At 37.5% G+C, this 24051-nt stretch overlaps 1 protein-coding gene across 1 annotated transcript; it reads right to left on the bottom strand.

The window, feature by feature from the left end:
* Window positions 1–272: 272 nt before the first annotated feature.
* fibinb (fin bud initiation factor b) lies at window positions 273–1827 on the bottom strand. Its single transcript, NM_001017873.3, has one exon. The coding sequence runs from the start codon at window positions 1587–1589 to the stop codon at window positions 957–959; it is 633 nt and encodes a 210-aa protein (NP_001017873.2). The 5' UTR covers window positions 1590–1827; the 3' UTR covers window positions 273–956.
* Window positions 1828–24051: the final 22224 nt, after the last annotated feature.

Raw genomic sequence — 24051 nt, 5'->3', positions numbered from 1 at the left:
AATTTGTACCCTTTGACCACCCCAGTGACAGCTTGTGTACCTTTTTTTCTGAGAGTGTACACTGTAAAAAAAAAATCCTGGTTGCCTTACATGTTTAAGCTGAATCAAATGAACCCTATGAGTCCATTGAACTTGAAACTTTGAAAGAACCATTGAAACTTAGTTTAATAAGCTGCAATGAATTAAAAACATGCTGTCAAGACTAATTGTTCATATACATTTTTACAGTGTACACTGAAAAAAGGGATTCATTGGATTTATTATTTTTTTTAGGTTAAGTGGTTGTTAACAATTTATATAGGATGAGTTTAAACAAACCAAATAAATTTTGTAATTAAGTTTTAGTAAAAACTTAACTTGTTTGTTTAAATCCAGCTTAAAAAATTGTTTGCAACAATTTGCAATGAAGCATTTTTCATACATTTAACTGGGACATCAATTCACTCCTGATATGTAGTAGTAACTCGATAGTTTCCAGTGTTCTAGTATTTACTAATGGACAGCTATTATACTTCCGTTTAATAAACGAGGGCATGCTTTGCAAAAAAATAAAGGTAACAAGGAGAATCTAAAGGGTTTATCGCAGTGTTGCAATAAGTACATTTGGTTTGTACCACAAAGAACCTTGAAGAGAGTGAAAAGTATTTGGGAGTATTAGTATTAGTATTCTTTGGGAAGAACCTTACTGTTGAGTTACTGGGATGATTAGCAATAACAACTGAGATAGATAATTATGTTTATTTTGTAGTGAATGTATACAAACAGTACAGTAGCCTACTTGTTAGGTTTAGTTTTGAAACGTTTACTCAGAACTTTAATATGTAGGCTAGTAGCATGGTGAAATTAGTTATTTACTAAATAACAAGTACAAGTAACATACAATTGAATAGGTACCAGTTGGAAGGAATGACTGCTTTGCCATTGAGATTATCGGGCTACATACTAAAGGCAGTTGTCTACACCTTCATATAGTCGTTCTTCAGGCGGCTCAGGCGGGTCCCGTGACTGCGGATGATGAGTGACAGCAGCTCGTGCTTGTCCTTCAGCCCCAGTGAGATGTCCAGCGTCTCCTTCAGCACGTCGCGCGTGTGCACGATCATATTGAGGAAGTCGTCGCTGATCTTGTGCTCCTCTTTCAGCTCGTTTTCCTGGCTCTGTTTGAACTTCACCTCCAGCTCCAGAAGGGATTTCTCGGAGTTGGAAAACGCCTCGCTGATCTGGGTCGTCTCCCGTCTGAGATATTTCCCATAGCTGTCCTCTCCGTCGAGGTCGAAGGAGATGCTCTTCCCAATGCCCTCAAGTACCCGCGCGGCGTCCTCGATGTGCCGCTTGATAATAGTGAAATCATCCCGGATCACCGAGTCTTGGTCCTCGTCCAGGGTGCATTTGCGATTGTCCATCATTTTGAAGAGCATCTGACATTTCTCGGGATCGTCGTTTTCTTCATAGTAGCCGTCTGGCACGAAATAATGATGAAACGTGCCGTTGGACATCTCTGGATACAGGGGTCCCGCAAAAAAGGCTCCTCCGACACGCATTGAGAGCAGACAGGCTATCAGTATGAACAGAGGGGAAGCCATCGTACCCATCTCCCTTATCACAGTCAATAATAGGCTACCTTCAGCTCTGCTTTACAAACTTCACACAAACTCTCCAGCCCCACGCATGTCCAGAGCGTAAAATGCCGAGCAAAGCCGACAGGAAACAGCTCAAACAAACAGAAGCGTCCTTAGTTTGAGATTGCGGTTACGTTTTCCTGCGTTTTTGGCGAATTCTACATGCGTGAACCGCATACACGCTCGCCCTGTCCTTCCTCGTGTCTGTTTCAACATCTGGACCGTTCAGACTGTGCGCTAGGTTTAGATAATAATACCCCCGGTCAGACTCTCAAATTACAAGCCCGTCACTCCTTCACTTAAAAGGCAGCACACATAACTGGCAGCATACATTACAGGGGCTGTCATTAAAGGAACATGAGTTTGCACGAGCTTTTAGAGCTCCTGAAAGGCACTAAAACTTAGAATTGGGCTGGACGTCGAAAGAATTTCAGCAATAAAATTAATGAATAAGTAATGTCTCCATGTTCAGTTTAATTGCTAAACTCCTTACAAATCTAATAAAAGTACAAGATTATAGCCTAGGTGGGTGTGGTTAAAATTATTAAAGGTGCATTTTACCTTATAAGAAATATATAAAAATTAGGTGTTTATTTACTCAGGTTTCAGTACTGGGATGCAGTAGGAAAGTGTGTAAAACATATGCTTGATAAGTTGGAGGTTAATTCCGCTGCATGTCTAAAACCCCTGATGACCAAAGAGACCAAGCTAAAAGAAAATGAATGAATGAATGAATTTACTCAGGCTATTGAAGATGTAGTAAACTTTTTTACTACTTCAGCTAAACATCAAAGATGCATTTTAGATGAAGCCATTGTATTTTATGATTCATAAAATACAAGCCTTAGGTAACACCACTTTGAGAGTAAAAAAAGTCATACTGACAAAACAATATTAATATAGCTCCAAAGTATACATCAAAAACATATTGTATCATTTTGCTTCATAAGATATCAATGTATTATGTGGAGCAACAAGGATTCATTTTATTTTGCTTGTATGGGTTTTGAATCATGAGGTAGTGTGTTCTAATCAAGAAAAATAACATGCAACATTTGTATAAATGCTGAACATTTAAAATCTGATCATGAGCACTGCAAAAAAAGCTAATAAAAATAAAAAATCTATAACATTGCATTAAATCTAAAACAACCAAGTAATTGTAAGTTATTTTGTTTAATTGTTGGTAAATATGGACAAATGGCCAATGCCTGGGTTAAAACATCTAATTAAAAATGAACTGAAGCATTGGATTGGTTATTATTTTACTCCAAAATTTGGGCTTAAACATCCCAGCACATTTTAGATTACTTTTATTTTGAATATTTGTTTGTATATACAGATTTTAATTTTAAAAAATGGTTGGGTCACATCTCAGAAGCATGTATGCCTTCTTTTTTCAAATTTTCTCTCTTTTAAACTCTCAGTTTAATGTTAAATGCTAAAAAATACAAGAACAGTGACATGGCAGAACGGTGGTGCAGTGGGTAGCGAAATCGCCTCACAGCAAGAAGGTCGCTGGTTCAAGCCCAGGCTGGGTCAGTTGGCATTTCTGTGTGGAGTTTGCATGTTCTCCTTGTGTTAGCATGGGTTACCTCCTGGTGCTCCAGTTTCACCCACAAGTCTAAAAACATGTGTGATATACGGAATTGGGTAAGCTAAATTGTCCGTTGTGTGTGTGTTTTTGAATGAGTGTTTGTGGATGTTTCCCAGTGATGGGTTGCAGCTGGAAGGGCATCTGCTGCATAAAACATAGGCAGGATAAGTTGGCTGATCATTCCACAGTGGCGACCCCAGATTAAAAAAGAAACAGCCGAAAAGAGAATGAATAAATGAGTGACATGTATGAAAGTTAGTCAAGAGTTCAAGAGCCCTGGGCCATCCTAATTTAGGACAATAGCAGACACTACAGATGGCCACCGTGCATCCTTCTCCTTCAATTTGTCTTGGAGGTGTGTCTGACAGGCTTCTGAAAAGAGGGTGCTCTCTTCATACTGGAGGTCTTCATTCCCATAGACAGGTCTCCCGGCTCCATGTGCCGATTACCTAAAGAGGATGGCTGAGTGATGACGAAAGGTCGTGACAGAGCGTGAGACTAAGCAGGAGCTGTTCTGCTTCGGCATCAAGATGTGCTACTCGTCAGCTTTCCTCTGAGGGCCCCTGTAGAGAGAGTCAGCAGTGAGCTCACACTTATATACTCCGTCCACTTTTATTAAGCCCAAGGCATTAATGAACCACGCATTCCAAGAAAAGCAGACAAACATTTTGTGGAAACTTGTCGCAAAAGCCGTGATGTCATATATGATATATGAAGATGGATTCTGGAATCCTCTCCAAGAACTGGATCACAAAGTATCACAGCAGAGCGTCGGCCATCGTTTGCTCGGCCTTGTTGGATTTACAACCGTCTTTCATCATTTTTACAGACACTGTTCAGACACTGCCAGCATGCTTTTATTTCACCATATGGCTCTTAAGCAAACACATATACCCACACACCAACAGACAACTCCACCCCACACAACACAAACCTTTCAAGACGCTCACATGTGTTTTTTTACAACATTAAATCCTTGGCAAATAGCCTCTCAGTCTGGTATTTGTCTGTGAATGAGGTCATAGGGAATACCGCTGTGATGTATCTTCATTATGGCACGGATGTGTGCCCTACCATCTCATTGATAGCAAAAAGTGGACTTCCTGTTGAATAATAGCTCTCCCTTCAACCCTATTAAAAATCACCACAGATGCAGAATGAACAAGAGCTAGAATGGAGAAAAGCAGGGAGTAAATCAGAGTCCGTGTGTGAAGAGAGAAAGAAAAGGAGGCTTGTTTTCCACTCCACTGGAAGTTGTTCCACTAAAATCTATTCTTTAAAGAGTGCTTCACTTTTATGGTCTTCTCAGACGCCGTATACCCCCCTTTGAACCTGGTTCCCCCAATGTTCCTACAGCAGATATCCACTACAAGGGGCCGTCTCTCCCTCTCTCCACACATAGCCCGTCTCTTAAACCCCAGTGGATGGAATGATGCCAGCTCCTGGAGAACTTCCCCCACTGTTGCCCTGCTAATGATCTTAATAACTGGGGTCTTCAAGTAATGGCAACTTCCTTTCACTTTATAGAAAGTTTTAATTTAGCATCAGTTTTAAACACATGTACAATGATGATTATAACCAATCTGTGGCTAAGAATCATGTGAGTTACACACTTCCGCCAGGATTTTCACACACAAAAAATGGATCTTAAATACTATTGAATCATCATGGTGTCTTTGGGCGGGCCTCTTAAGAAAATGATGGCTGCACACAGTTCCTTTGTGGTTGAACTGAATTCATGCCATAAGCTTGGCAAGGATAAAATGGGCACTGACTTAAATGCCATGAACCTTGCCTGAACTGGAACTCCAGGCCAGTTGTAATCTTTAGAGGGAAGAATTATGGGAGAACAGTTGTTTCGTCATTAATCCATGGTATTTTCCGCTGGGCAATAAGAGTCAATTATTGAAGCTTTTGAGCAAGATGCTCATAAAAGGTGCAGATGCTGGGGAACATGGCCAGTGTGCCAATGAAACAGAATACACCAACATCATGCCCTACACAACCTATTAGAAGAAGATCAATAGGTTCAGGCACAGAGTATAAAAAGCATAATATTAAAATAACAGTTTAAACAAAAAGATGAATATTGCATCAGCTTTTGCTTACATTTATGACATTAGCCACATAAACCCTGTAAAGCTGAAGGATTGACAACTATACAGTACATTTAATGAGTGATTTTTTTTTTCTAAAATATTATTTTAAGACATTACGGAACATGACTCATTACCTAACTTGTGACGATTAACACCTTGGTAACCGCAGCAATGCTCTGGCTTTTAGCATGTTTAGTGTAGCATACACTATTTAAAAAATAGATATTACAGCATTGGGGCGGTAAGTGGTTAGTACAGTTGCCTTACAACAAGAAGGTCCACTGTGTACAACAATTGGCAGAGAAAATGCTGGTTCGGTGCAGTGACGGCCCCTGATAAAGCAGGTAATAAGCTAAAGGAAAGTGAGTATTACAGCACCCAAAGGCATGGAATTGTCCTTAATTTTAACTAAACCATGTTTGGAAGGCTGCTTTGAAGATTGATCTCTAGATGTCTTTTCATGAGAAAGAGTTTTAGGGTTTGGCCCTGTTCTTAGTTGCTGCTTTAGCTAGGCAGATCTAGCAACCCCAAGAAGTGTCTTCTTTCATTCATTCATTCATTCATTCGTTCATTCATTCATTCATTTATTCATTCATTCATTCATTTTCCTTCGGCTTAGTCCCTTATTTATCAGGGGTTGCCACCGCGGAATAAACTCCCAACTATTACGGCATATGTTTTACGCAGAGGATCTCTTCGGGCTGCAACCCAGAACTAGGAAAAACCCATACACTCTATCATTCATACACACACTCATACACTACGGCCAGTTTAGTTAATCCAATTCACTTATAGCACTCGGAGGAAAGCCACACGAACACGGGGAGAACATGCAAACTCCTTACAGAAATGCCAACTGACTCAGCCAGGACTCAAACCAGCGATCTTCTTGTTGTGAGGCTACAGTGCTAATCACTGAGCCACCACACTTCCTGTATCTTTATTGGGGTTTTTTGTTTTGTTTTTGCACTTCGCATATAAACTTAGCAATGTGTTTAAATTTGTCATTGACAACTAGATGTCGAATTCTATACAGACAGAAGAGAAGTTTTTGCACACGTGTTTGCCACTACTGTAAATGACAGAAAATGATCAAGCATTAAAAGGTCAACTGACAAGCAAATTTAGTAGCAGTGTGTATGTAACTATTCATTCTCAAATGGAGAAATGGTGATGATGTTGTTTTATAATTATGATGAATGAGCTGAAACACATTAAGCCTAAAAAAAGACAGAACCTCGAAGTTGTCATGAAAGTGGTTCATTTAAATCAATGTACTGCCACAGCAGTACATTACAGCAAAGCAAACTATTATTCACTGTCTGCTAATCTTTCCCTCCAGTAAGCTGCGAACTGCTGACTGGCTCAATGAGTCAGTTACTTGACCTTATGAATGAATCATTCAGACATGTTCTGTGAACTGAATCATTTGATTCACTGAAAACTGAACTTAATTCTCAGAGCCTAAAAATAATGGATTAACATTCACAGAGTGATCTTTTTCTTACAAAATGCTTTCTTACAGATACAAAAGACTTCCAACGTGGTACATATGGACCAATTTATTTTTACTTTTTAAAGTATTATCTTCAACTGCACACTGCTCCTGGGGCAGAAACCGCAATAATGGGGGCCAGATGGCAGCAGTACGGGAGGCCACAGAACATTAAAAAGCTATCTATGTCCCATATGAAAGTAACCATCAACAAGTGCAGTCGTAAGCAGAGAATACAACTGATTAGGTTAGACAAGCATGAAGACTTACAAATCTCTTTAGTTTACGAGCTCCCTGATGCGTCAGAAGGCTAATGAAGACTTTGGTCCCTTTGAGTTTTTCCTTTATCACACACACACATGTTCCAGGAAATCAGTCCAATGGTGACCTAACACCAGCCTCCGATAGCTGCTCTTCTGCCCAGTTCTATAAAGCTCTGGATTTACTAGTCCATTAAGTTGAAAAAGATTCATGATGCACTTCTAAGAGCCTTGTTGATCCTTGGAAGAAAGTATAATTACAAAGTTGCACATTTAAATGAATCATTTAATCAACGCAAACTAAATAATACACCCAGAGACTAAAAACAAACCAGATTTGTGATTTTTTTTTTTTTTTTTGTAACTAAGACAACAACCCGGGAACAACTACAAAACACAGTTTTAAAAGTGTGTTACATAATGCTGAACTGGAAAAGAAGAGGCCAACTTGACCCTATATTTGTAAAGTCATGCTCAGCAGAAATTATATGTATTTGTATCTACAGCCTGCCATTATAGATACTGATTTGCCTCACTGTGTGTGAAGGTCAACAGAACATGGAGGAAGATGAAGTAAATATCCACAGGGAGAAGCAATGGAATTGAAGTTGTTTGTTGAAGAAGTGCTGAGGAGCTTTTTCCAGCTGTTTTGTGGTCAGCTCAGCTATTCCCCTCACAACCCCTTTATTCATTTATATATTTTCCATATGGAAATATTCAGAGATTAATGTACATACACGCACATTACAGTCCAGCAGTTAGCCGATTTCTGAAGAATCTTTCAGGAAAGTGAAAACTCCAGTTGGCACAATATTTACTCATGTCATCTATGGAATGTGTTCAGTATATGCTTAAGTATATGAAAGCACAGATCAGCATTTCAGTTTACATTTTGATCAGTCCAATAATCAGTAGCAGTTGTACTAGTCATCTCTTAACCTGTAGGGGTACCTCATCTTTCTCAGTCAGTCTTTCCTGGCAGAGCTTCATAATGACACTCTTCTGCTGAGGGTATCTACATAGCACAAAACAATCCTACATGGTGGGGGGCATTTTGTCTTCCATTACTAAGAGTTTGAGCAATTCAGGCTTCATTCAAGACATGCCAAAATGATTATGCTCTGATTATTCCCCACTGATCACAAATGGAAACAAAACCTCTGCGGTGAGCAAGAAGAGATCATGATCCTCAAACAAAAAGAAAAAAGTAAACAATTAAATAAAGAAATAAACAAATGCACTCCTTCCCTATTGTGTAATTTAGTTTATTCCCAAAGCACTAGTACATATTAGTGAGATCAGAGGATGTTTGTGTGTAGAAGAAACCACCACCTCTAATGAGCCACACATGTGGATTTGAATAAATAGCTCCGTGCGGGTGCTCTTTTTTTCCTTATTCGTTAATCCATGATGATTTATTGGGCTGCTTGTAAGGAGTCATCAAAACTTCCAAAACCCATGTTTATGGGTCCTTTTGTTTGCTACTCTCAGTTTAGTGTGCAGATAATTTGAGACCTGAGGCACAAACTGGCCAACTGTGGAGAATATGCATAACATCACACAAATCAGGGGTGCCCAAACTTTTTCTTAAAGCGGGCCAAAAACCAACTCAGAGAGCTGTAGGCCAAATAAACCGCTTGTGAGCTCAAAGCTTCAGAATGGGGCAGAAAGGTGATTTAAGTGACTTTGAACGTGGCATGGTCATACCAATTGAGCATTGTGTTAATGCCACAGCCTGTCTGAGTATTGTTGCTGACCATGTCTTTCCCTTTATGACCACAGTGTGCCCATCTTATGATGGCTACTTCCAGCAGGATAATGCGCTATGTCGTAAAGCACAAATCACCTCAGAGTGGTTTCTTGAACATGACAATGAGTTCACTGTACTCAAATGGCCTCCACAGTCCCCAGGTCTCAATCCAATAGAGCACCTTTGGGATGTGGAGGAATGGGAGATTCATATCATGGATGTTTAGCTAACAAATCTGCAGCAACTGCGTGATGCTATCATGTCAATATGGACCAAAATCTCTTAGAAATATTTCCAGTACCTTGTTGAATTGCTGCCATGAAGGATTAAGGCAGTTCTGAAGGTAAAAGGGGGTCCAACTTGGTACTAGTAATGTGTACCTAAAAATTGGCCGGTGAGTGTACAGTACATACAGTATATTAATGTATGTAAAATTGCATACATTTAAATTAAATGATCTACTTGTATCTAAATAAGAGTTTAGATGCAAAATCCTTTAAATGCTATCTGAAATTTTCTTCTAAAATGAGCATTTTTTTATAATACTCCTATGTGTAGGTTCAGCGATTTCACTTTTATGACAAAGGATAAGCCCTTTCATTGTGTTTAAAATGAGGCTGAGAAAATGTTCATTTTCGATGGAAATTTCAGACGGTACTTAGAGGTTTTTGCATCTGAACTCTTCATTTGTAAACAATTTTTTTTTCATAATTTTGTAAGTCTTATCCTGTCAAGTGATCAGTTACCAGCATTACATTCATTCATTCATTTTCTTGTCGGCTTATTCCCTTTATTAAATCCGGGGTCACCACAGCGGAATGAACCGCCAACTTATCCAGCAAGTTTTTACGCAGCGGATGCCCTTCCAGCCGCAACCCATCTCTGGGAAACATCCACACACATTCACACACACATACACTACGGACAATTTAGCCTACCCAATTCACCTGTACCGCATGTCTTTGGACTGTGGGGGTAACCGGAGCACCCGGAGAAAACCTACGCGATGGCAGGGACAACATGCAAACTCCACACAGAAACGCCAACTGAGCCGAGGTTCGAACCAGCGACCTTCTTGCTGTGAGGCAATAGCACTACCTACTGCGCCACTGCCTCGCCACCAGCATTACACCCTATGTTAAATAAACTGAAGATATAAATGGGCTATTCTGGCTTATATTTCTCTTTTTAAAGCTTCCCTGTAAATACTTGAGTGTTTGTGTAGGATTAAACTAAGTGGCTGTGCAGGTTTTTGAGTTATTAGTGAGTGAGAAGCACAGCAGGAGCAGCAGCCAAAGACTGCAGTCCTCTGTACACACAGACCCGGGAGGATTCATGTGTGGATACATGGCTCTGTCAGAATGAGCACTTGAGAACAGTCTGCTAAAAGACTGAGAGACAGTGAGAATCATCTAGGTCCATTGGACCAGTTTAAAGCATGCCATCTAAAAAAAAAAAAAAAAAAAAAAAATAGGAAAGTAGCAAACAGAAAGCGTGAAGCTGACAGAAAGAGGAGAGAGAAAAATGAGAGAGACAGAGCAACAGCTACCAACACAAACATGGATAAGACCGTAAATGATGATCTGTCTGGCAGGAAGGATATTTTCCGTGTTTTTGCACACAAGAGGGCCCTCTGTGCTCAATTAATCACCCTAGACTATAAAAAAGGAGAGGGAAAATGCAGCAAATCGTAGCAAATATTTTTTTTGATTATACATGTCTGTTTATTAGTGTTCTTGCTGAACTATGTTAATTAGAAGTATTTTGAGTTCAGTTCAGTAAATTAAGCATCTGGTAGCACTAATGTCTTGTTGTCATAAATTATACACAAATGTATCTTATTTTGGCTGCACAGGCTCAGTGGTTACTTAGCACTGTCACCTCACAGCAAGAAGGTTGCTGGTTCAATTTCTGGCTGGGCCAGTTGACATTTCTGTATCATTTTCTGTATTCTGTGTGTGTGGATGTTTTCCAATGCAGGGTTGCAGCTGGAAGGACAACCGATGTGTAAAACATGCTGTAATAGTTAACAGTTCATTCCGCTGTGGTGACCCCTGATAAATAAGGATCTAATGATAAAATGAATGAATCTCATTTATTTTATTAGATTTGTAAATAACAATTTAATCCATTACATTTAATAGATTTTTTAAATGTTACACTGATACATTATAGCAAAAATAAAGCCATTAGATTATATTATTTAATCTGAATATAATGATCCTTATTTTCATTTAAATTTTCCCATTCATGAATGCTGCAGCAAAGCTATAAAACTATTCACTCAGTGATTTGCACTCTGTCTGTTGATATCTTTTTTCTTAGCCTTATTCTGTTTCTAATTATAAATAGTTATATGTCTTATTTTTATTTATAACAAACCAAATCTTTCAACAAGTATTTGACATAAACTGTATACATTTCAAGTTTCTAAAGCCCATTCATAAAGAGAGCGATATGGAAGACAAATGAGAAAGAAAGACTAAGGTGAAAAACAGCTTTCAAAGGAAAACATGGAGAGTAAGATAAAGTAGACAGAACATTCTATAACACTTTATTTCAATGATAAGAAAGGATTAATGTTGTGAAATTAGCACAAGGTGTTGAAACATTGATTTGTTTTTCAGGATTCATTGGTTTTGCCAGGAAAACGGATTTGTGTTAAATTGAAACGAGTCCTAAAAGATAAACACTGGGCAACTATTTGGTGCTTTGAAGTATAGTCTGTGGTGAAATGTGGGGGCCAGGTCTGAAAAGTGTTGTAACGGATAACATAAATCATCCACATCATAACATGCTGAAAATAGTCTCTCTTAAGCTTGCTCCGAGTTCACCATCAGGGTCAGAAACTCAACAAAATAAACAAAAAGCCCCCCAAATTAAAGATAATGAGGCAACCCCCATGCACTAAATTAAAAATAAGTAAAATTTTTGCAACTCTTGCAATTAAAGCAACACAAAATGATTTTTAATTTTGTATCATTTGTATCTCATTACATTATGCATTTGTTTCTCATTAAAATATACATTCCAGCTTCAGTGACCGAAAATGTCAAATTGACAGGTTTCAGTCAGTTTTTTGATCAATAAATGTGCTTCCTCCAAACATTAGTAATAACCAAAGTTTCTCTCTGTAATCTCAAGGACACTGACTTGTGTGAGCTGATGGGGATAAGCCAACCCATAAATAAGCTCCAAAATATTTGCAAAGAGGTAGCTAACACATGTTACTGTGAGCTATTAGATAGCCCCGTATCATTTACATGCACTCATGTGATCTCTTGCGTATATGCTCCTTCTCTGACTGCTGATTCAATGCAGGACTAGGAGATCAAACCTCATATCTGATGAGAATTTAGTCATATATTGCACTGCAAACACTCTCAGAAATAATAGTACAAAATAGGACACAGTTTTTTTCAATTCACCTTTATTTGTATTGCGCTTTTACAATGTTGAATGTGTCAAAGCAGCTTCACATAAAAGATCATAGTAAATTGAAACAGTGTAGTTCATTTTTTAAAGTTTAAGGTCTGTTCAGTTTAGCTAAGTTCGGTGTGATTTAATAATCACTACTGAGAGTCCAAACACTGAAGAGCAATCCATCGATGCGCCGCTCCACAGATCCCAAACCATTCAAGCTAGTGGCGACAGTGGCGAGGAAAAAACTTCACTAGTTGGCGAAAGTGCAGAAAAAAACCTCGAGAGAACAAGGCACGATCATTTCTCCACTTGCCAAGGTCTTGTGCAGAGCTGCAGTCCAAGTGCCGGAGGCGAGTAAACAGATTTGGACCTTAAAAGTACAAATTAGTACCAAAAAAGTACAAATGTATGCCTCATGGTGTCTTAAAGGGTCATGAAACCCCTTTCTTTTGGTTCAAGTCCACCTCAGAATTAAAAAAAAAAAACTGCTCAGAGATGGGTGTGGAGTGCTACGAGCAGAGGGTGGAGTGTGCGTGGCCAGCAGAGCAGGGTAAAAAGAGGGGAGCAAACAACTGTCAGTTGGCTCACAAAATGAAACCTTGAGATCCATGATCTGATAGTTGAGAAAGTTAAAATGCAAAGAAATAAGCAATAAGTAATTTAATGTCCTGCTACATTTTTTATTTATAATTTAATATACACATAACCACAATTTGTTCTATCATTATAAAGATAATCGTGTTTATATAAACAATATAAATGTCTCCTCCTCAATCCCCGGGTCTAAATGCAGACACAGTGGAGATTGCCATGTCTATTTCAACCATTAACCCTGCTGGTAATCTGGAGATTTTAAACATAGGCAAACACAGCAACACGGATATAGGTGATATTTCTGAATGGTAACGAACTTAACTGACAAAAGACAAAGTCTGCCATTCTTCAATTCTCGTACAGCTCTCCTGACAAAAATACTAGCTACAAACCAACAGCTTTTCTGTATCGGCCCTGATAGCATCGCGGGAAAAAACATGCAAAAAAAAAAAACATGGATCATGGAAACAAACACAACCTTCATGAATGGCTAAATACTCATGCACGGATGCTGTCTCAGCCACTTATTGGGTCTCACAGCTTGGCAGGTCTGCCGTGCCTTCAGAAAGCATGTGCTCTCATTAATAATTAAACAGGATCTTCTGATTGGATAAGAAACTTCGCTATGAAATAATAATGAGAAACCGACGCACCATCACTCCACTAGTCACTGATTTTGAACCCACCCCAATAATTATTTGAAACCCGGAAGATGAAATTAGCTGACAACTGCTTAAAATTATCCAGTTTTCCTCACAAGTAAAGCTGACAGGTGCTAACATAGTCTTAACTAATGCTCAACACACACAAATCTGTTAAAATATCAAAAAAGGTACTCCATGGTGTCCTGAACCTTTAAAAATAAGTACCCTAAGGTAATAATGTGGACCTGTTAGGTACAAAGGTGTACCTTTTGAAAAGGTACCGCCCCAGTGACAGGTTTTGTACCTTATTTTCTTAATTATTATCATTGTATTATTAATGTACTTCGTGCAGGCTTCATTATGCATTTAAAATAATTTATTTTGTTATTTCTATTTTGTGTTGGTGAAAGGCTAATTACTGTACACGTTTTGAGTCATGCAGTCAATAATCTCCCTCTGACTAAAACAGTGATGTCAGGATTGCAATGTTAAAAGAGGCAGTTATGAAATACCGATGAGTCCATTTTAACTGGCGTGGGCACACAAACCTGCTTCTCTTTCCAAAGCCTGTTAAAGGCCATAAAATCAGCATAAAAATCAGAGGAGAGGGAAAGAGCACATGTATAAACACGCTTCACTTCTCATTATAGCCGAGTGTTGCAGCACGCTCCTAAGGTGTGCAAAATATTCAAACAGTGGAAATGTTTAGAGCATCCAGATCCTCATTTAACGCTGGGAGGAGGATCACACATGCCTTCCATATGCAGTAAGTGTTGGGAGCAGTCAAGCAGTTGGAGGAGACCCGCGCTGGGCCAACAGTGGACCCACACTGGGCTTTCACTGCTGCAGTAATGCTTGGATGCTGCTCAACAGGAATAGCTGTGGTAGCGTTAAACCTCCGCACATCTGCCAGGAACTCTGCCGCAGAAGCAGCCCTGTCTCACTCTGTCTGAGGTCCATAAATGCCCTCATTGTGCCCAACACACTGCCAGAGTCAGGCGGATCACGCCACACCGTGTTCTACCATGCTGTGACAGAGAAGAGCCGTATTCCCAGCATAGAGCCGCTAAAAAAACGGCAGATGTTTACATAGTGTTAGTCTGGGACTAGTCACTTAAGTTCTCAGGAAAAATTAGCCCTAGTGTCTGGCAGAATGAACATTTTATGTCAGCGTGAGATTGGTAAAGGGAAAATTAAAGGAGAAACAGACATTTTTGTGTTGATTTAAATTGAGTTGATGAGGAATTCTTCATAGCTGTTTTTGAGGTTTGGACTTAATATTAGACAGTTCAAAGGGAAAACGGTTTGTTTGATTGGTTGTTTATATACAGAACAGTGTGTTTTGGGGCCTAAAGGCATTTCGATAACAGATTTCAAAGTGCAATTAATTGGGAAATAAAACATTATCTTCTGTGTAAATTAAAAAATTAGATTTTTGCAAAGTGACAATTTAGACTGCGGCCTGCACGGTGGCGCAGTGAGTAGCACGTTCCCCTCACAGCTAGAAGGTAGCTGCTTCCAGCCTTGGCTGGACCAGTTGGCATTTCTGTGTGGAGTTTGCATGTTCGCCCTTTGCTCACATGGGTTTCCTCCGTGTCCTCCGGTTTCCCTTACAAGTCCAAAAACATGCGGTACAGGTGAATTGGGTAGGCTAAATTGTCCATAGTGTATGAGTGTGAATGAGTGTGTATGGATGTTTCCCAGTGATGAGTTGCAGTTGGAAGGGCATTCGCTGTGTAAAACATATGCTGGATAAGTTGGTGGTTCATTCCCCTGTGGTGACCACAGATTAATAAAGGGACTAAGCCGAAATGAAAATGACTGAATGACTATTTTGTCATTATGACTATGACTACTGTATTTTCTCACAAATCGAACATTTTACAAAATGCGCTGCATTTTCTCACAACACAACTCGACCCGGCTATGTTTATGGATATTTATACAAGTTTATATAAGGAATAAAGTACATACAGGTTGTTGTTTATACAGAATAAAGCCCTTCAGGCTAGCCTAGATGTACTTTATTTCTTACATAACTTACCTTGGAATGACATGACTGATCACTCAGAGTTAAGTATTGATGGAAACTTTAATAATCTCATTGGATCTCAGTTTGTTGACCTCTAATGGTTGAATGTTTGTTAAGCCCAAAAAATCGTAATGGAATTTGTCCTAAAATACACACAGAAAACCATTCAGATATGCTGGTTTTAATGGTTAAAAGCTGATGGTTTGTGATATTTTCTAGTGTATTTTTGTAGTGGTTGCTATTTCAGCATTGGCAGAAGCCCAGCTTAGGTATTTACGCACATTCATTATTCTTGATTTTATGATCTAACGCTTATTTGCTTATTCATTATGAAAATATTCTTTTATGACTAAACAAACCTCTGGTTCAGCTTAGTGCTCAGAATGATAACACTAGACTAAAAACTCTGAATATATGCTTAGGTTAGACAACAATCGATAATTCAATAAATTGCGATAATGAACATGCACATTATTTATTTATTTTTTAATTAAAAAGGACCTATGATGAAAATTATCATTTGTAACTGTTCGAACAGAACCGTCTGTTTGTATAGTGTGTCCACTGTCATATTGGAGTGATAAACCCGAACCCAAGTCTCTAAAAATGTCTTGACCTTAAAGTGATTTTGAGGCCCTCTGCAACATGATAGGAATGCGGTTTCCTCGCCCACCGAATTGAGTGACAATAAGAACTTTTTGTTTCTATAATAACATGTACACACATGTCCACAGAAAGTGTTTTAGCAAATAAACTGGGATTAAAATATTTGTTACAACTCTGTGATTTTAGTAAGTTTTATAAGTTTAAAATGTTTTTAAAAAGTGCATGTTTATAATAAAAACAGTAAAATTGCTATGTAATTCTCAACCGCTGTAATCACCACAGCTGCATGGTGTCAGTAAATGCTAATATATATATATATATATATATATATATATATATATATATATATATATATATATATATATATATATATATATATATATATATATATATATATATATATATATGTTTGTGTTTGTGTGTGTGTGTGTGTGTGTGTGTACTGCAAACAGCATGTGTGAGACTCATCATTTCAGAAAGGCTTATCATTTCAAATAAGCTCCACCACAAATACATCAAAGAAACTGAATGGATATCTTTAAATAATGAGCTGTATTTCAGCTTTATCCGAGTCACTGACTGCTGTTTATCTCACAGACACAGACAAGCAGACACGCACGGAATGGTGGGCAGGGAGAAGCAGGTCATTTGCATTTAAAGCCACAATCAAAAACAGCTTCAGTATAGTCAGACAGCAAAATGGGCCGATTCTACATTATATAATAAATAATCTGATGGGTATTTTGAGCTGAAACTTTACAGACACATTCTGGAGACACCAAAGTCTTATCTTACATCTTGTAAAAGGTGTAAAATAGGTGCTCCTTAACATTAACATAACTATAATATGGCTTTTCTCACTGTTGATTTTAATGCATTCATTTACATTTACTAATAAGCAGTGCTACCTGCTGTACCTTATTCTCCTTTTGCAATTTACCTTGATTAGTTTACTCTAAACATGTATATACAATAAAGCAAAACACATTTTTTTGTTATCAGTTAAAGTAATCTTTTTTGCAGCTTAGATGAATTCTGTGATATGCTATATTGTGATAAATCTTCAGCAATTAATCACAACAAGAAAATTAGATAACAGCTGAATAGCTATAGGTATTTACACACATGCATTATTCTCGATTCTATGACTTAATTCTTATTCATTATAAAAATACTCAGCATTAAAGTGATTCTTCCATGACTAAACAAACTTCTGGTTCAGGTCAGTGCTCAGAATGATAACACTGGACTTAACCAAGCTGAGTTCTTTCTAATTACACTCCACATTCCTCCCAAATGGGTTGAGAGGTAAAGTGCCAAGGTCATTCTGAGCTTTAAAAAAATATCTGTCATATTTAATAGAAATACAGCTGACAGTGAGCTTGTTTTCAGTTCAACTCTTGCCTTCGTATTTATACATACATATTAAAACACATCAAGGTACTTTCCACGTGCTGCATGGCATATTAATTACTACAGAAAGTAGTAAATAAGTGAATCATTAAATGTTCACTTTTGGACTCTCTGTGGTCAGTACAGAAGTTAGAATAAAATATTACTGAGAACAGTGATAAAAGTGTGACAGAAACACAGATGGCTGTGAGCCTTGTGCCTGTTGCCGTAAACTAAAAATAAAATTCTCTCAGGGATCAGACTTGTCTCTCTTTATGGTTTATAGGAACAATCAGTGATTGCTGGAACAGAGCTTTGGTGTTTTTGTTAGTGCAGTACTACATTAAGCCAACTTTATTTTCTTTTTCTTTTTTTGCACTTTTAAACCATCAGAGTAAAAGCGCGGACAGAAAAGGGCTGACAAATCTACATATAATCAACAAGAGATTCTATCTTGGCGATGATCAGTAGTATTCAGTCTAAGAGTGACATCCCCTAATGACATTAAATCTCTATTTACGTTGCACTGATGGATATTTACACAGTCATTATATACATTCTGCTCTACGAGACTGCAGTTTCGTATATTCGTGCCTTAAGACAGTGAGACAGAATGATGGATGAGGCGTTGAATGAATTAAAGATGGAAAACACACAAACATTTTTCAGCCCAGCATATAAAACCCGCTGTGAATTACAAAATCGGCAAGTATTCCAAGTCTCCAGATGCATGCGCTCATATACATCTGTGTGTCTGTGTATACGTGAGCATCCGCATACATCACCATCACTTCAAATAATTGTCGTAGATTAGTGTAAGATCAAGTTTTAAGTTACTGTATGGTTTGCATGTGCAATTGTGTGTGTGTGTGTGTATGTGTGTTTGTGTGTGTGTGTGTGTGTGTGTGTGTGTGTGTGTGTGTGTGTGTGTGTGTGTAAGTGTGGATTTTGTAATTGATAGAATCCAGCTGAAAACAAAAAAGTGTCTAAGTGACCTAGTTTTTTTGAGATGTGTTTTTATGTATAAAGGGTTAGATCGCCAGTCTAAAATCTCCTCAAAGGAATGCTTTATCTCACATTCCCTAAATCTAAGCCACAGTCCTCCAAGTTTTTCTTTTTTTAAGTCTTCAAAAAGGCAACTTTCTGGCCTCCTCCGGGCATCAATCAGCAGTGAAACATCAGTGAAGCAGGATGCTGAGCTCATGTCTGAGGAAAGACTCTCTCTTATTATCTCTCTCTGCCTTTCCTCCAAATCTGGAAGCATTTTAGCTTTGGATTCTCTCTCGTTCTTATTTATTCTTGCTTGCAGTCACGTGCCCAGGAGGTGAATGTTTCTTATTCTCCAAAAGAAAACGAGTAGCTCTAAGCCCTGATCGTATTTTGAGTCGCTCACCACATGCCTTTAAGTGTTTGCACAATTTGTTTTGTTCTGTGAAACCATCTACATGTGTTCACCATATCAAGTTAATGTTGCCAGATCTGCAAATCAAAAATTGTTGTTGAATTGTTTTTACCTGGAGGTTTTGTAGGTCAAGGGTATATTTGTTCAGTTTTTAGAGATTGTGAAAATAGTTTTCAACAGCTCATTAACCCAAATGCACAAACACTAATATTGCAAGAAATGATCTAATTTCTTAATGTCTGGGATGTTCTTTGAAGCACAAAATGTCTAACTACAAACTATACACTGCTGCTGAGGATATTAATCAATATAATCCTGCAACTAAGATGGTCTTTGACTGGGAAGTTAAGCTCCACTCCCACATTTTTCCAGGGTTTATGTAATAGCGTGATAAACGGAAATGCAGCTGCTGAAAAGGTTGAAAAAAGTAAGGAGAAAAAAAACCTGTGTGAGAGCGAGGGGAGGAGAAAGGGAAAAGACTGTGGTCATGAAGTTTGGGTTCTGATGGCCGGCCAAGAAGATCCCAGCTGTAACACACCTTTATAAATCATTGTATGTCTGTTCTTCTTTAATAATATGTTGAAGGAAAGAAAGCGTCTTTTGTTTTCTTTGAGGCTTTGCAGGTTATCTGAGGTTTTTGAAACCATCATAAGCCTATATTAAAAAAAAAGGTTTCAGATCGGGGGCTTGGCAGTAGCGCTGGGCGACATGGCAAAAATACAGTCTGAATAATTATTTTAAACATTTTAATAATTATTTTAAACATGTTATATTAAACAATAACAATATATATTTCAATACAAATTGTTAATGCTTCTAGATTTTAAAAAGAGAGTACCACAACAGTGACTGAAGCCACAAAAATTAGAGGGTCCATTAAACGGCTATTAGATCAACATAGAGTATAAAAGTCCAGTGCTTATCATTCTTATTGATATAAATTTTATTGTGAATCGATATAATATTACTTATTGGCCCAAGCCTATTTGGCATTGATTCCATCTAAGAACATTTGAAGGCTTTCTAATAATCAGTTGTTGAATGGTCTTTATGTAAAAAAAACCCAGATGCTTTTAGTGACGATGATAAGTGGATTGCAGCTGGCAACTTGTTACTAGTGATAGCACTCATAGATTACAATCTCATTCATTCATACAATCTCATTTGTTTTTGATTGTATACAAATAACACAAAAATAACAAAAATATATACTGGAAACTTTGCAGTGATAAAACAGCCATTTTGGGTTCACCAAAGTGCATTTTAGTAACCATATATTTCTGAGAGTGAATACCATTTTAATAGTGTAGAGCACATCTTTTCATTTTGTCAAATGGAAAGCCTTTGTTGATGTTAAATGTTCTAAACCCTTTAGTGCAGAGCATTAAAAAAGCTCATTATTATTATTTTTTTTACATTTTTATCTATTACAAGGAGCCTTTTATTTGGAAAGTTTCATGGAAGAATTGCAGTGCACAAACTCACACATTCTTTAACCTATTGGAAACACTCACTCTCTTCACTTGTTCCCTGACAGATGCCCCAGTAAAAGACGAGTTCTTGCATTAACCCTGAAGAGACAGCCTGTACACCAGCCCATGACCGCTCCCACCTGCAGTTTCTCCACGTGCCTAGACTGCAGCTCTGCACCAGACGCTTGGGCATAGGAGAAAAGGTCGTGCCCAACTGAGCCTGGTTTCTCTCAAGGTTTTTTAATTCTTCACTTTCGTCAATTGGTGAAGTTTTTTCCTTGCCGCTGTTACCACTGGCTTGTATGGTTCAAGACCTGATGGCTTTGCTCTTCAGTATTTAAACTTTCAGCAGTAAAATTTAAACCACACTGAACTGAGCTAAACTGAACTAAGCTTCAGCTTTGAATACTGAACTGACACTTTCAATTACTATAATCTTCTATGTGAAGCTGATTTGACACAATCTACATTGTAAAAGCTCTAAATAAAGATGAATTGAATTTCTATAGCACTTTCACAATGTTGTTTGTGTCAAAGCAGCTTAACAGAGAAGTTCTAGTAAACTGAACTGTGTCAGTCCAGTTTTCAGTGTTGAAGTTCAGTTTCGTTCAATTCAGTGTGGTTTAAACTTCACTGCTGAAAGCCTAAACACTGAAGAGCAAATCCAGTGCCCCAGTGGTGAGGAACAAACTTCACCAATTGACTAAAGTGAGGGGGCCAAAAGGAAAAAAGAAAATGAATGCTATAGATTCAGATGTCGACTAAACAATATAAAAAAAGTACAAATACAAATCATGGATGAACGGATGCAATAACCATCCATTAAGCATCAATTTAATTATCTACTAAATAGAAATAATGTATGTGAATGATCATGCAGTATGATCTGAAAACGTGCATTTGAAACCAAGAAAAGTAAAAAACTGTAAATAGTGTGTAAAAAGTTACTGAAGTGCTAAAAACAACAGCACTTTTGTAATTGTGCTGTTGTTAAAATATCAAGCAATTAGTACTACTGTGGAATTTAACAACACAGCCGTTTGATTGAAGAGAAAGAACTGCCACAAACTTTCCATTCACTCTCTGAATTCAAGAATGTTACAAATTAACTGTTTGGTTTCTCAGTTAACATCAACATACACTCCTATCCAAAGCCAGATATATTAAAACACATTCTGGTCTTTTAATCAGGAACCGGTTAGATATCCCATAGGGATGAAGAGAATTCCAGCACAACAAAACATTCATCCAATATGACTTTATCTAAAAGTCCTATTTTGTTTTGTCTTCCATTACCATGAAATGCTTGAGGAAAAATTGCATTCATCTATTACAAACCTTGAGGGAATGATTTTGTTTTGCTGTCATTACAATTGTTTGGCCTTCATCTGCTTTTATAATAGAACAAATCTCAAGGAGTTGATGTTCATGCTGGGTCAGTGTACAGCTGCTAATCATATTTTGTGTAGTATTGTGATCATTCACATTAGACAGTCTCACCTCGTAAGTCTGTTGCCTCACCATTCATCAGCTTCTTCCAGTCAAATGCAGTTCACAGCTCCCTCATGAGGTAAGAATAAACCCCAAACATGTGCACTTTTGCTGGAGCAACTGTGTCTGCTGTCATACAGTACATGGCAGTGATCGCTTGATATTTTATTCAGTTTTATTCGATCATCTGTAAAGTCAGCGCTTGACAACTACAAATATATATGAAGGCCTGTAGTTAAATAGTCTGGCCTGTGGGCATCAAGTTTTTGTTCTCCAGGGACACTTTATGACTCAATTTTATTTTATTCATTTGAATAGGAACCTTTTGCAAACTCTCCAGTGCTCATATAAAGTGTTAAGATGAAAACACATGGAAAGAAATTGCCTCATTTAAAGGGTCAAAAAAGCAAATAAAGTATATGTGATGCTGGTTGATCCCACTAAAAGAAAGTTTCCAACGAAAATGAATGAACGGCCAACTTATCAGCATATGTTTTACACAGCGGATACCCTTCCAGCTGCAACCCAGCTCTGAGAAATATCCATACATACTTAATTACATACACTACAGCCAGTTTAGTCTAATTCACCTATAGCGCATGTCTTTGGACTTGTGGGGGAAACCGGAGCACCAAGAGGAATCCCAAGCCAACAAAGGAAAAACATACAAACTCCACGCAGAAATGCCAACTGGTTCAGCTGGCACTTGAACCATGTGACCACCTTGTTGTGAGGTGACAATGTTTACCACTGAGCCACTGTGTAGCCCTTTTCCATAACATTATAGGGATTTTCTGGAAAATATAGCATCTGGACCAAAATTGTTGAAATTAAAACCAAGTTGGTTTTAAATTAAAAATCTTGAAAAGCTTAAATGATTAAGAACGATTACAGGAGTTTTAACTATTTTTAGTCTGTGAGCAATATTTCACTTATGAATGAGATACATTAAACAATCGTCACTTTTTTGTATATTATTTATTTATTACATTTTGATTGATTTATTGTTACTTGATTGAGTTACATTTTTGTAAGACTATACAGAATTTTATGTTTCTTAAAGACTAAAAAACAAAGTTATGCTTTTGAAATAAGTCTCTTCTTTAGGCAAGAAATAATAATAATAATAATAAAAACATTCATTTTTCTATGAAAAAATTGAAGTAGGGTATGCAGGGCTCCCACACTTCTTGATAGTACACTGAAAGAAATGATGTCTGCAAAATGTATATTGGTTGACTTTAAACAAACAAAGGACATTTTCTAACCCTAACCCTAACTTAAATTTGTTTAAATTCAACCCAAATAAATTGTTTACAACCACTGTTTACAACATTTTTTATAACCACTGATTTTTATTTTTTTTATTGAGTAAATAGAAGGAATCATCTATGAATATTTTTTCAGTGCACTTGAAAGAACTTGAATGTGAAAAAAACAAAAGTGCTTGAATTAAATTCGAAATAAAATTTGTTCATGGTGTATTTTCAGCAATTGTACTGCTCTGCTGTCAGAAACAGAACCAAGAAATGATCAATCCTTAATTTAAAAATCTTACATTTAAAATTCGTAAAGGACTATGCAATGATGCGCATTTTATCGATATTTCAGAAATTACATTTGAAGATTACCAGTATTCCATTCAACAGATTTTAATAAAGTTTGACTGTTTAAAAGTGTCAATATAGTTTTAAAAATGACATTTTCAAAGCATCATCATTACTTTGATATTTTAATGTAAATGTTCAGTGTAAGATATTTTAACGTAAATGTTCAGTGTAAATGAAATGTTAGGTATAGTAAGGAGTTTTTATTATGATACTTTTGGGGGAATTTAGAAAGGTGCTTAATTTAAAATTAAAGGCGCTTTAAAAGATCATTGAAAGCCATTGAAAGTCATTGAAGCATGCTGTTCATGAAAGAGTGGGAACCCTGTGTATGATTCAAATGCTGTATTAATGTGTAATCACGTGCCATTGAACTTGCTGGGTCAGTTGGCATTTCTGTGTGGAGTTTGCAGGTTCTCCCCATGTTGGCGTGGGTTTTCTCTGGGTGCTTTGGTTTCCCTCAAAACTCCAAAGACATGCGTTATAGGTGAATTGGGTAAGCAAAATTGGCCATAGTTTATTTGTGAATGTGAGAGTGTATGGGTGTTTCCCAGTGATGGGTTGCAGCTGG

Source organism: Danio rerio, chromosome 7, assembly GCF_052040795.2.
Source record: "Danio rerio strain M-AB ecotype USA chromosome 7, GRCz13ab, whole genome shotgun sequence".
In the NCBI taxonomy this organism is placed as follows: domain Eukaryota; kingdom Metazoa; phylum Chordata; class Actinopteri; order Cypriniformes; family Danionidae; genus Danio; species Danio rerio.
The sequence above is the reverse complement of the archived record's forward strand: the minus strand, read 5'-3'. Positions and strand labels throughout refer to the sequence as shown.